The following is a 13,571-nucleotide window of genomic DNA, read 5'->3' on the forward strand; positions in this document are numbered from 1 at the left end:
CAGGCAGGGATTAAAATAGTTCAGAAACCTGAGGTGGGCTTTACCAAAGACATTTCTGCTTTTTATCAGTTGAACTGCTGCAAGACCTGGTGAGCAGGAGCCTGGGCACTGCCCTTGGACAGCAAGTCAGCAGCACTGCCATGGATCAGGAGGGAGGAGTTGGCCCCATCTCACTCCCTAGAAGGGCAGAAACTTTTGGAGGATTTGACAGTCATCAGATGAACGCCTCCAAGGGTGAGTAGTTCTGTGTGCACATCAGAATTTGTTAATAACGCACGTCATCGTATCCTCTTGCTTCAGAAGGACTTCAGCTGGTGGTTTGGGTTTCACAACTCCTCTCCAACATTAGTTGATAGATTAAATCATAGATTAGGAAATAAAGCCTATGTACAGGTGGATTGATGGTAGCTGAGAACCTGTGACTGTACAAGGGTTAAAATCTGAACTCTTCACTCCTCTCTGTGCTCTCTCTAAGTAATATTTGCTATTTTACTTACGTGCCACATGAAAGCATTTGGCTTCTCAATAAATTAGTTTCTTCATGTTATTATTGTAATATCTACAGGTCTGTTCTTTGTTCTTCACTTTTCTTCCCAGCAGGAGCCTGATGCTGTTGCATTTACAAATGGATGTGGATATTGCTGAATCAAACACCTTCTCCCCTGTCTCTGCTCTCTATGCATTTATGTTCCACCTACATCTGCATGTATTATTCCTCCAATTAAGTCTCTCCCAAAGAAATGCGTGACTACTTATTTCAGCTGCATACTTGGCTGCTTCCCAATGCCCTCTTTCTTTGCTCTAGTCATCAGAAACTTCCCTGTCCTCAAATTCCTTTCTCTGTGGTCTTACTCACACTCCCAATACAACCAGTTTTGCTGTGCTAGTGTCTGTCTCAGCGCTGGCATCGTTGGACCTCGTCTGACCTCCTGCATTAAAGGAGCAGTGTTAGCTCCAGACAGTCAGACATGAGAACCATGTAGAGGCTCTCCCAGCTCTGCTGGAGAGCTGCAAAGCCCTCCACAGGCCTTGTCATCATGATGACAAATATACTCACCACTGGAGGGGTTTGTTGAGGGTTGAGCCTCTCTCTGTTGCAGCGATGAATGGGACAACCTCAGACTGTTGCCCAAATCTTAAGTTTTCTGTAGATATACCCTCTGATTCTAATTCAGTAGTTGTAGGGTCTTGGGAGATTTTGGGAAAAGAATGCAGGGCTTATCTGTTCTGCCCAGGAGGTATGAAACCTGGCATTCTCTCCAGTTCTTCTGTTCACAACCTGTGAAACCTCGGGCAAGACTTATAACCTGACTCCCCTTCATTCTCCCCTCCAGCAAAGCAGAAGGGAGGAGTTTCCTCCTGCAGAGAGGTGGAAGGTCCCAGGACGTGGCGCAGGAGAGCAGGTCTGTTAGGAGGACTTGAGGGTCAGCCTCTAATAGCAGAGCCAGCCTCGGGGGTGGGGGGAGGAGAGGGCTTTACACCAGGTGTGGTGCCCTTCACGCTGCTGCAGATTCAGGTGTATGTACAGTCTTTAAGAGTGGCAGAAGGAACTGCAGGTGTGGGTTTTCCCCATGGGCTGCATCTCAGCTAGCAAAGGAGTACAATAGTCTTGGCAAGAGCTAGAGGATGGAAGGTCTGTGTGACTCCTTTTGAGCAGAAGGGCAGCACAGGGGGAGGGTCAGAGCCCTCTTGTCCCCACAGGTCAGCTCAGTAGTGCTCAGGAGCACTGATATGAGCCACCCAGGGGGAAGTTAGAAAGAGAAGCCCAGTGTCCCTTTGAAGATCCACGTATCTGATAGCTAAGGTTAATGATAAATTGTTAGCATAGAATTACACAGGGTGTTGCACAGCAGTATCTGACCCAGATGTAAATTAACTTGCACAAGAGAGGCATTGAAACTATACCTGCAATAATATACCCTGATATGATTCTGTTATCATCCTCCATCTGCTCTTATGCTGCCTCATGTCTTCTCAGCAAGTATTCTGTGGTAGTAGACAGCAGTGCAGGGGCTAGGCAGAGCACCAGCTAATAGCTGAATTTATCATCGTGTTCTCTGAAACCAAAGTCAACCCTAATCTAAATTCACATCCACTTTTTCTGGTAGTGCTGACGTGTTCCGTATATTTAGGGCTCAAATTCATTTAGTTAAAATGTCAAGAGCTCTGTGTCCGCTTTTGTGGAACACGTGAGTTTCCTGTATTAAATTCCTCAGACTTTAGCAAGTTCACCTCTGCCTTAAAATGTTGAATAACTGATACCAATGCTGGCTTCTTCCTTTAGGTGGAGCGAAAGATGAAGGCGATGATGCTCAGGACCTTCGGAGAACAGAGTCAGACAGCATTTTAAAGAAGGTATGCCTTGATTTGTGTGTCTGCCACCACTGAGTTCAGATTTCAGGAGTGACAGCTCTAGCCTTAAAAAAATGCCTGAAAATTTCTTGACAATTAGATACATCCTAATAAGTTAAAAATAAAATTTAATGTGAAATACGCATGCAAAACCACTCACTTGAAAACTGCTGCAAATCAGTTGTACTCCTTAATGGCACAGGTTAGCTACCATCTGTCTGCAGGTCTGCCAAAGCACTTGTTTCATTTTGCATTGTTATTGAAATGCTAAGGTCAGCTACAACCTTGCACTTTTTCTTTCTGGGGATCGATCCATCACGTAACTACAAAATAATACCTAATTAACATTTTATTCGATATGAATCTAAATGGCCAAAAAACATGCATGAATTCTCCCAAAATGGAAAGTGGAGGGGAGTGTTTAATGGATGTGTCATTAGTTCAGCTTCAGAAGGTATTTGCTATGATTTTTCATTGTCCTCATATTACATTTGTGATCTTGTCATAGGGTGGAAATGCTAATTTGATGTTCATGCTGAAAAGGAATAACGAGGTAAGAATTGATTCCATTGCTCAGCTGTACCCTTCATTTAAGTGGCTAGAGAATTTGTCTCAATAGGTGATAATGTAGAAGAAAACACATTTAATTTGCTGAAGCACATCTAGACTTTTAAATACATTAAGCTGAACCCACTGTGTCATTTATTTGTTTAACCTTGGATGTTTAGACAGAGAATTCACTGATTGTCATCTGCTTGCCAGCAAGATGATGTGTGCTGATTATAAGCAGCAAGGGTTAATTACTACCAGGATGCACAGGACTATATTTATTGTGCATCTGCAGACAGAGAGAATTTAATTTTATGTTGCAGGTGCAGTGAATTGGGGCAATTAGATTTCTATTCTCCCTTTGATACACATTCATAACTCCCAATTAGCATTAATGACAAAATGAGAAGCAGTTCTCTTAATATTGGCTATCACTCCACTACTGCAAATACTGAAGTGCTCTATTTTCTTCTTGAAATTAATTGTAGGATATGAGAGATTCAGAGAAATTTTTAGCTAGGCTAAATTTAGGGATAGGGCATAACTCCAAAGTAGCTTGCTCTGTATTGATGCATGAGGTGTTTGCATTTCTGTATTTTCAGAAAGCCTCCAAGAACACACCTGCTGCACTTGTGTGCCTGCTGTAGTGCAGCTTTTCTGCCTGGTGGCAGTGGGTCTTGTACAGGTCAGCTGGGGGAGAAGGGTAAAAATAGTTCACATCTATTTAAAGATTGCTTTTTTTTTTCACCCCTTTAAATTTTTTTCCTGAAATTTTTAAGTGAACTTCTGGGCTTCATCTCAATTACTCAGCTTGTTCTTGAGCAAGCTGATGTTGTGGGAAATGGTTTGCAGAGACAGCCCAGGACTTCCCGTGAGCTCTGTGCCAGGAGGTGCCTCTGCAGATGTTCCTTCCTCTGCTGTAATAACAACTAGGGGAAGGAGGAAGGTGATGCCAGGCACTTCTGGGAGATATATCAGGGATCTACTGGTATACTGGGGAATGACACAGTCATTGCAAGGGAAAAGTGAGGAAAAGCAGAGTGCAGAGGGATGGCTGTGCAGCTTGGCAGACCCACTGGTAGGACACAGAGCAAGAGAGGGTGCTGCCCCGTACCAGCACCCAGTGAGATCTAACAGCAACGCTTCTGTTTTCTCGCAGCAGATCCTCCAAACCATTACCAGCCTCCATAAGCTGCTCAGTGCTTTGCAGGTAGGCTTAGCCCTTCATCCTGCTCCCACACACTGCTTACCTGAGCTGCCAGTTGTGCTTTGCTGCTTGTCCCCCCTTCTTGTGTCACAACCCTGCATGGCTGGACACCCCACAGCTGGCTTGCAGGCTGTGGGAATGAGCTGCTGCCTAAGGGAACCAGTGCTGGCCTGAATTTGGGAAGCTGCTGGGGGAGCTGCTTTGCCAGCATGCTCTGGTAACCAGGCAGCGGTGCTGGGCTGGGCTCAGAAGGGGTTCAGTAGAGCACCCTGCGGCTTTCTCCCCACGGAGAGGATGCTGTAGTGATCTCTGTCTCCTCTGTCCCAGGGCGTGGTGCTGCAGCAGGACACCTACATCGAGGACCAGAAGCTGGCTCTGAGCGAGAGGGCTCTGAGCCGAAGCTTCTTCCGGCCCACCTCGCTGCTGGAGCAGGAGAAGCAGCGCAGCCTGGAGAAGCAGCGCCAGGAGCTGGCCAACCTGAAGAAGCAGCAGACACAGCACCAGGAGGAGAGGCGGAGGAGGGAGAAGGAGTGGGAAGTCCGGGAGAAGGAGCTGGCAGAGCATGAGGCCGAGCTGGCGCAGCGCGAGGAGCAGGTGCAGAGGCAGAGGCAGGAGCTGGAGCGCGAGCGGGAGGAGCTGCAGGTGAAGAAGGCGGCCTACCAGCTCGACCTGGAGAGGCTCCGCACGGCACAGAAGCAGCTGGAGAGGGAGAAGGTGCAGCTGAAGCAGGACGTGGAGAGATTTGCTCAAATGCGGCAGGAGCCTGACCACAACCAGGTAAATGATGCCAACAGCCAGGCTCCTAAGGAAGCTGATCCCTGCAGGGAGCTCCCAGCCAGCTCCTGGGTGAGCTGCCTGCCCCGCACAGGGCATACAGCTATGCCGGACATGTGGGCACTGGTATTTAAAACTGGCTCTTCCCTCACATATGATGTGCAGAGCTGCAGTTTTTGTACCTCTGGAGCTGCTGAGGCACTGCCAGTGTTGGTGCTTCATGGTGTATTGGGGGTGCCTGGCCAGTGCTGGGCAGCCTGAGCTCTGCCCACTTCCCTGTCTGTGTGTTGGGGGATGGCACAGAGGAGGTGGCAGGCTCCCAGGAAAGATGCCCAGGCAGTCCCAGGGGGTTGGCACTGCCTGATGTTGGCCTTCACCCAAGGGCTGAGCTTAGGTCAGGCAGAGGGGACATCCTTCCCAGAAACAGCCTGAGGGTTGTGGGTAACCTGCAGCCTCCAGCTGTCACAAAAACCACTTGTGAGGTTGATAACTGCAGGGCAAGGCTGTTCACGTGCTGACATCCATCTCCAAAAGCATTCTCAATATCCAGCAAAGAGATGGCACTGCCCCTGTCCTGAAAAAACCAAGCACCTGCAGTCCAGTTGTGGCTCAGTCAGCAAAGGTCCCCAGCTCTGCTGGAAGAGGCTTCTGGAGTCTGCTCACAGCCACAAAGAAAAGCCACACACAGATCCTGGTTTGGGCATTTTTCAGCAAGCTAAGGTTTACTCCTTTACAGCTCTGCAGCAGTCTGACTGAGGAGAGCCAGCACCATTGGCAAAACACGGACTGAATTTAATCTTTAAGCCTGTTGATCATTTGTTTGTTTGTAACTCACTAACTCAGACTCTAATTTGCTTAGAGCTGTAGCAGAGTTAGTTTATAAATGTCGGATTGCAGAATGGGAATGATTTTCAATGCCTGAACAGCCTAATTGTGGAGCTGAGCAGTGAGATCTGAAAAGCTAATCACCAAAGGAGGTCCTGCTCCCCCCCACCTGGCTCCTGATCAAGCCAGAAGTTTTCCAAGCAGCCAGTGAAGCTGTTCCAGCTCCAAGCACTTGTAGACAAGGGGCATGGATGCTGTGGGAGAAGCTGAGAGGTAAAATGCCTGCAAGGCCTAAGAGATTTAGGAGAAGGAAGCACCTTCTCAAAGCAGGTATCTGACTGACATTGCAGAGCTATTAATAGAGTGTTCAGTCAAGTTTTGTTGGGCTTGTTTTGATCTTCCCTTTGAATGTGCAAGCTCAATTACATCCTGAGACAGGAAAAAAATATCATGAAAAATGCTTTTGCTTTCATCTTTTGCTTGGGAAGGCTTCCTTTGACACATGGTGCTCCTGTGCCGTGTGCTGGTGTTCCCTTCCCAGAGAGGCACATTGCTCCTTGGCCTCCTGCCACCATCTGTGTGTGCAAATGATGCAGGGTGAGTCTTGCTATTGAGATCTTAGAGAATATTTGCCCTTGGCTTGTTGATACATAGCAGACTACATGTAGGAGCAAAAGATAGTGGAGTGTTACTCTTTTGTGCGTCATATTTTCATCTTGAACAGAGAGGGCTTTTCTCTCTTTACTTTGCCTGGATGGGGACAATGTTTTACCTGGTGAATAGGCTGGATGTTCACAAGAACAACCTCTGTGAGTGGTCTGGGACACACCTTTTCTGTCCATGTTCTCTGCTAGCCTCTTTAATGAAACACTTTTCCTTTCTAGGTTTCAAATCTACATGAGAAACTTGCAAGAGTCTCCTCCCAGTCCAGCATTGATGAATCCTCCATGCAGAAGAACCCTTCCCTTCCTAAACAAGGGCACTTTGATGCAGAACTTTCTGTCTCCCCCAAAAGGAACAGTCTTTCAAGGACACACAAAGAGAAAAGCACTTTCCATTTGCTTAGCACAACAAACCAGACTAACAAGGCAACTGAGGAACAGACCCAGATGCCTACTCGCCTCTTCAGTTTAGCCAAACCAAAGGAGAAGAAGGAAAAGAAGAAAAAGGGCAGGGGACATCGCTCTCAACAGTCTGGTGAGTGTCAGGGGAGCCCACAGGTGTTTTTTTAGGGTTGGTAAGCTGGTTGTTTTCCTTCAGCCAGCAAACTTGTGGAAGCCACAAAATCTGGCTTTAAATGAGAATAGTGACACAAGGGATGGGGAAGAGCAGCTGTGCTGAGTGGACTTCTCAGCTTGAAGTGATCTTGCATGGGTGTTTCTGCCTGTTCTGAGCCCCTGGGATTGTCAGAGGGACACACATTCTTCTCATTGTTTCTTCCCTTTCCATCCCATCCTGAGCAGCCTCCATGGGCTGAATTCTCTGCTTCAAGGAGGAAAATGTTCTGCTTCAGTGTCAATGCTTTCAGAAGGAGCTGCTGCTGGGATGCTCCTGGCTGTTGCAGCTCCTGAGGCATTGATGTCTGCTTTAGCTCTGTGGCAGTTTGGAGGTGATACCCACAAGCCTTCTGTTGGCCTCTCCCCTCAAGCTGATCTGTTTTGTCTCTTGATCTGATACAATAACATACAGGGCTTTTTTTTTTTGCCTGGTAGTTTTGCATCCCCTTAGGACTCAGAGCTGCACCTCAAACCTCTGACCCACATGAAATTTGATGACATGCCCTCGGATGACCGGTTTCATTCATGCTAGCTCACTGATGTTTTCCAGCCTGTGCACAGGAAATCTCACCCATTACAAGGTGTAATTTCATGGTAGCTCATCATGGAACTGAACATCTTTTAAGGGGCTTGGTGGATTTGGCAGACAGCGGGGTTTCTGTGCGCATGGAGCCTTGCTCTGCCTGCTGTGTCCCTCTGTTCCCATAGTGATTCCCACATTATGTTTTTTGGTGCTACAGATTCTCACTCATCAGAAGCACCTCCAGAGGGTGAGGAGATCTTCTGCTGAACATGGACTATTCCAGTGGTCACTCATGGCATTGGCACCGTGGACATCTCCCTGCCTGTGACACAGCACGTGGCTGGTGCCTGCACTGGACAAGCATCTGGAGGTTTTAAATAAAAAAAGTTCTGAAGTCTGCTAAGTGGTGGATAAGGGCCTCTCTCCTGTGGTTTTAGGTCAATTCTCCCTGCAGAGGCTGTGCCTGCGTGGCACACAGGACCATCTCCCTGTGCAAACCTGGGGTCAAATGAATTGGGATAGATGTTGTCTGTCTCTTTTTACTGCTAAAGGATGAGAGAACATAGCCTTATGGGGTCTGTGCCTTCAAATTCCCCTTTTCTGGGGAAAAGAACCAAAACCAAGCATTTAGCAAAAGATTAGGACTCTACAAATGGTGCGTACACACTGGCATATATAGATATACTGTATATGTACATATATGTATCTATGTATCCACTGGGATATGCTTACAGTCCCTACAGCCAAGGTCCACCCGTGGGGATAGATGATACCTGATGACTTTCAGGGAGTGTGTAGATATTAAATATCTTGCCCTTACTGCTCCAACGGTAACACAGTGACCTGCACACCCCTTTTGTGCTCATGGGATAAGGGATGTTTGGTTTCAGAAGGGTACATTACACCAGGAAGCAGTAACAGCATTCAGAAGCAACAACTCAGAGGATAAAAAATAACATTTAAAATCATTATGAACAACTTCTGTGGGGCAGAGAAATCAAATGTCAAACTTTTTCTAGAGTCAAGCAGAACATTATTGGATATATTTTAAATGGCGCAGAAAAGAGAATTTTGGTAGGCTGGTAAGGCAATCCCAGGGAGCCAGAACAGACTGTTCAAATGGAAACCACAGTAAGCAACATTTTTTTTACACAATCTCTTTGAGCTCCAGCTCAGTCCCCCCCATCCCCGAAGTAAAGATTATGGTTTTGCCGGAATAGAGCTCTCCAGTTGCATTTGACACCCCCATACAAGCCTAATGACTGAGTGGGGGACTGGCTCAAAATCTGCTTTTAGGGATCTTTGTTCTGTTCTTTGTGTTTTTCTTAGCCTTCTTTTTGTGCTACCATTGGGCTCTTGTTTCTCTGGATTTTCTCACTTGCCCTGCTCGTTTCTGAGGCAGAGTGAGAGCAGCAGTGTCCGAGCAGGTCAGTGAGACATGGCGGGCCAGCGGGGTGGGCTCCAAGGAGATGGCTGCTGTCCCTATGGCTGCAGAATACCGGCCACTTAGGAACCATTTCTGGGGAGAAAAAGGTTCTGATGGACAAACACCCATGGGACAGGTCTGGAGGCCAATGTGGCGTGTCCCTGTGGCCTCTGGGGTGGAGTGTCTATGCAGAACGGGAAGGTCCAAGGGCAGCTCTTGCTGTGCCAGCTTTGGGGTGTCTGTAGAATACAGGCATGTGTTCAGTGGGGGAGAAGAAATGCAACAAGACATACTTTTCTCAAAAATCACCTTTCTTCCAAACCCTGTCAGGAGAATTACTCGAGTGGATTTGTAAATGTTACCAGCTTCAAAATAGGTCAAGGTTTTGCTCAAGAGTTTGAAGCTGTCAGGTACATTTCCTTTCCTACCAGTTTTTTTCTTTGAAATAACAAATAATTTCTCTTCTTGTATTATTGTTTGATTTCAGTTTGCTCTCAGGCTCGTCATGAGCTGGTGACCCGCAGCAATTTTCGGAGTTAGTGCTGATGAGTATCAGCAGCATTGATGGTGAGGTGGATGCTTGGGCTGGGCTGTCTTGGTGCAGGAACCCTGCTTGCTTTGGAAGCTCTCTACACTATTAAAACTCAAAAGAAAAAGAGAAAAAAAAAAGAAAGGAAAAAGGATTGAGATTTATTTTTATTTTGTTTTTTTTAATATTATTTGGTGCTTGTTCTTAATTGCAAGCAGGGCTTGCAAAAATATTTATCTTTCATTTTATCTGAAAGAGTTTTTTAAAAAGTTTACTTGGTTTTATTTTTTTATTTCTTTTTATTTTTGCTTTTGTTTGGGGAATAGTTTGAGGTTTTTCTTCTCTTTCCCCTTTTTTTTTTGTTAGTTTATTTGTTTTGTTTTCTTACCAAAAGATTGGTAAACCAAATGTTCTCATCTTCCTGTTTCCGACAAACCATGGGGTTGGGCAGTGCTGCTTTGCAGCTCATTCCATGCCCAAAGTTACACAATTTCAGCTGAGAGCTTTCTTCAAGGCAGAGCATCTTTAGGCCAATACAAATCTGGAAAAAGACACAGTGACTTCAGACAGGGCTCCTTCTGTCAATTAGTTTCCATGTTTAAACATTTTGGTTAGGTTTTCTCATTCCCTTTGGAGGCAAAGGAAAAAGCAAAGCATGGAGTGCCTTGCAGTGATGAGAGCGTCTAGTTGCTCTCCAGGATCTGAGGGGAGCTGTAGGAGGCATGTGCTGGTGGTGTGGTGTTACCTTTTTCATAAGAAAACCACCAACTTCAGAAAGTAACTTCTGCCCTGCTGCTTATACACCTGCAAACACGAATGGGCCAAACTGAAATTTCTGGATACCAAAGCAGTGCGTGGCTCATGTACTGTTGTGTGAACAGAGACCAGGGCACTGGTACATCTGAGCTCCCCTCAGTCTGGAACAGCCTTTGCCACTATGAATTTTCCAGATTATCCCACTGGCTTTTCCCCAGTCCCAGCACATGCTATATTCACAACACAGCAATGTCCCTTGGCTCTGAGAAGGGCACCAAAAGACAGATGAGTGACCCAGGGCAGCAGGATTGAGTCTGCCTGGCTTCACCATCTCTCCTGACCTGTGCAAATCAAAAAGAGCATTCAGTGCCTGAGGTGCAAATACTATTGGCTAAGTGATCTCCCAAGGTCCCTGTGGTTCCTTGACAGAAACCACAGGTGTGAGTCAGAAATACAGTGACCAGAAATCCTGTGTACCAAAGCTGTTTGTGTCTTAAATGCTGGTGGACAGACCTTTGTCCCTGGAGGATGCCTGTTACTGTATGATTCACTTTTTTGGAATGAAGCCTCTCCTCCCACGCTGCTTCCTCCTTCTTTCACCTTTAGAAAGGTAAGGGCTTGTTTTTATCTCTTTAGCCTTTTATTTTTCCCATCTCAGGTTTTCTTTGGAAAGGCTTGGCATAGGTTCCCAGAGTCAGATTCCTGCTCTGATCCCTGAAGGTTGTCTAGTGTTGTCTGCTAGAGTATTGTCCCAGCTTGACAGCACCAAAACCTTTCCTCTTCCTGGCCTTAAAATTGCATTTGCTCCAGTTCCATGCCTGGCATCCATCCTGCAGCTGTTGAAAGCACGTTATTTCTTCAGCCCAGCCTGCTGCTAGTTCCCAGAGCCAGTCCCTCAATCCCATTTGGAGCACCCAAACCACCCTGTTTTGCATGGGGTTCCTGGGACTCAGAGTAGGTTCAAAAACATCTCTTTGAAGCCCATGTTGTTGGAGAAGAGGATCCTGTGAGGGCTCTTGGAGCTGTTTGTGCTGATGTTTCTTGGAGGGCAGGAATCAGATTTGATTTTCTTGGGCTTTTCTTGGCCTGGTCTTTGCCATTGCCCAACAGGAGAGGTTTCAGTGTCCAGGGAAAGTGAGAGTGTGGGCTCAGACAAGTACAAAAGTGGCCAGTATTAGCTGGGGGTGCCAGAATACCCAGCAGCAGAAAGTAGCTGTAGCAAAGGGTGGGAGACTCGATGGGGCTGTGTGGGCTTGGCCTTAGATTCTTTTAAATGAAATGATCATCTCAACATGTACCTTGATGTCAGTTTGATGCCATAAAGCACTTTAAATGGAACTGGTCTTGCCCCTTTCAATGATGGTTATTTGGAGACAATCAGTTTTGCCATTGCTTCCCCCTCTGTATCCCCAGCAAAATCAGAGCTTCAAGTAGGTGTGTTCCTGGTTTGGTTTGGCTTTTCCCTGAGAGGGGAGGAAGGGCCAAGCTGTTTGTATTATTTTTAGACCAAAGTGGGTGTGAATCTGACTGCAGTCCTACTGCAGGTAGGTTAAGTGGCAGGACAAGAGAACTGGCTTCTGTTGGCTCAGGTACATCCCCCAGGAGAGCCTGTGTCAGCTTCACCATCACCTTCCTCACAGCAGGTAGGGAAGCAGTCCCACCAGTGGTTTTCCCTCCAGCTCCTTTTTCTTGGAGAAACTCAGAGTGAAGGAGATGTGAGGGGATGTATCCAAATAAGTGAGGCCCTTTCCATGCACCGAGGTGTTTACCTCCCAGTGTCCTCCCTCGGACAGGAGCTGTCATCCCCACTGAGGGTGGACTCTTCCCGCTGGAGGTGTGGCAGCACAGTAATGCCATCAACTTGTGTGGATTTGCATCCAGAGAGTCCGATCAGCTTTGCACCTTCCTTGAGTCACTAGGATATCTCACAGCTATTGCTGAAACACCCAATTCCAGTCCTTCCACATGCCACCTAGTTAGAAGAGGTTCTTCAGGTGCCAAATCCCAAGGAAGCTGTCTAGGATGTCTATGGCATGGAGCAAGGGAGGACTGGGCAAGGGACACAGGAGAGTATCTACTAAAATCCCACAAAACATTCCTTGTTAACCAGAACTCTGGAAATTATTGTGCCTGCTGGCCAGGTTTGGGAATTTATCATGATTTAGGGCACCCTTTTAAGTAAAAATCCTCCCCTGCTGCTCATAACTCTTGCTTCATTTGTCAGAAGGGGCACCAATCCACAATTCTTCATTGGTGATGCAGCTAATTTTTAAATATAGGCGAGCTGAACTGGCCAAATCTTCTACACCTTGTGCTCTTCAGTCTTGAGAAGTGTAACACCAGCTCCTGTGTTTCCAGGGCTCTGTGCCCTTTCCTTCCACGTGCATTTCACTGACACTGATGCTTTGCCCAAATATAGTTCAGCTTCCATTGCTTGGGGGGAGGGGGGGAACAGGATAACACTCACTGCTTTGCATACAGCTATGAGCTTTGTATGTATTTAAGCTGTCTATAGGTATCCATCCTTTCCATGCTCTAAAGTAATGCTACTATTTTCTTTATCAATATTAAACACTGACTAAAAAAAAAAAAAAGGAAATAAAAATCTATGTCTGGTTCAGTTCGCCTATGGTTAAAGTTTAGCCTGGTGTTTATTTTGTACTAATATGGAATGCACTTGAGTAATTCCCAGAACATTGAGGTGTATTATAATAGCCTGATATACCTCTGCTTTTGGTTTGTTTCTTATTAAAAAAAAAGGAAAAAAAAAGCTTTGCATTTTCATGTTGAACCCATAAAGAAAAAAAGTTGGGAAAAAAAGATTTTTAAAGAAGAGGGTAAAACCTAATTGCTGTATGTTAATTTGTAATTATGTAAAAAGTGAGCAGGTTATTGACTGTAAAATTCTTCAGTTTTTCTGTAACTTGCCAGAAACCATTAGGTTTTGTAACAAGCTTTTATTTATCTTCCTTTTTAGTTATCAGTATCAACCTCTTGTAAAGTCATTCTTCCTCTAAATAAATTTGATTTTAAGTCTTGAGTTTTCTGCCTGATTTAGTCCCACACCTTTGGTATTTTTGCTGATGGCTTTTTTGCACCAAGGCTGAATGAAGAGCCCTAACCTCAACCTGTAATCAGTGTTTGCATTGCCTTTATCATCTCCATTCCAGTTTGAGCCCACTGGACTCTTAACTTATTTTCCTCTTAAAGATTTGCATTTTACTGAAGGACAGATGGCCATGTGGTATTCCTTGGGTTTTCCTCCCCACCACACACAGGGCTTTTCTTCCTTATACAAGAAGGGGAAGTGTCACAGCTGTTCTCTGTGCCTCTTCAGCCCCGTGATGACAATA

At 46.0% G+C, this 13,571-nt stretch overlaps 1 protein-coding gene across 16 annotated transcripts in view; it reads left to right on the forward strand.

Moving 5' to 3' along the window:
* The window catches only part of AKAP13 (A-kinase anchoring protein 13), a 210,074-nt gene extending 196,819 nt beyond the window's left edge, over window positions 1-13,255 (forward strand). For 10 of the 16 annotated variants that reach the window (XM_068203701.1, XM_068203699.1, XM_068203702.1 and 7 more), the window contains 8 exons: window positions 70-234; window positions 1,335-1,403; window positions 2,285-2,355; window positions 2,861-2,905; window positions 4,061-4,111; window positions 4,436-4,885; window positions 6,592-6,904; window positions 7,725-7,905. In XM_068203701.1, coding sequence (XP_068059802.1) covers window positions 70-234; window positions 1,335-1,403; window positions 2,285-2,355; window positions 2,861-2,905; window positions 4,061-4,111; window positions 4,436-4,885; window positions 6,592-6,904; window positions 7,725-7,774 — 1,214 coding nt within the window. In that variant the 3' untranslated portion in view covers window positions 7,775-7,905. Of the gene's footprint in view, window positions 1-69; window positions 235-1,334; window positions 1,404-2,284; window positions 2,356-2,860; window positions 2,906-4,060; window positions 4,112-4,435; window positions 4,886-6,591; window positions 6,905-7,724 lie in introns of all 16 variants that reach the window. The other 6 variants (XM_068203714.1, XM_068203713.1, XM_068203698.1 and 3 more) reach the window with 5 other exon arrangements.
* Window positions 13,256-13,571: the final 316 nt, after the last annotated feature.

The sequence above is a fragment of the Anomalospiza imberbis genome, chromosome 13 (assembly GCF_031753505.1).
Source record: "Anomalospiza imberbis isolate Cuckoo-Finch-1a 21T00152 chromosome 13, ASM3175350v1, whole genome shotgun sequence".
Lineage (NCBI taxonomy): Eukaryota > Metazoa > Chordata > Aves > Passeriformes > Viduidae > Anomalospiza > Anomalospiza imberbis.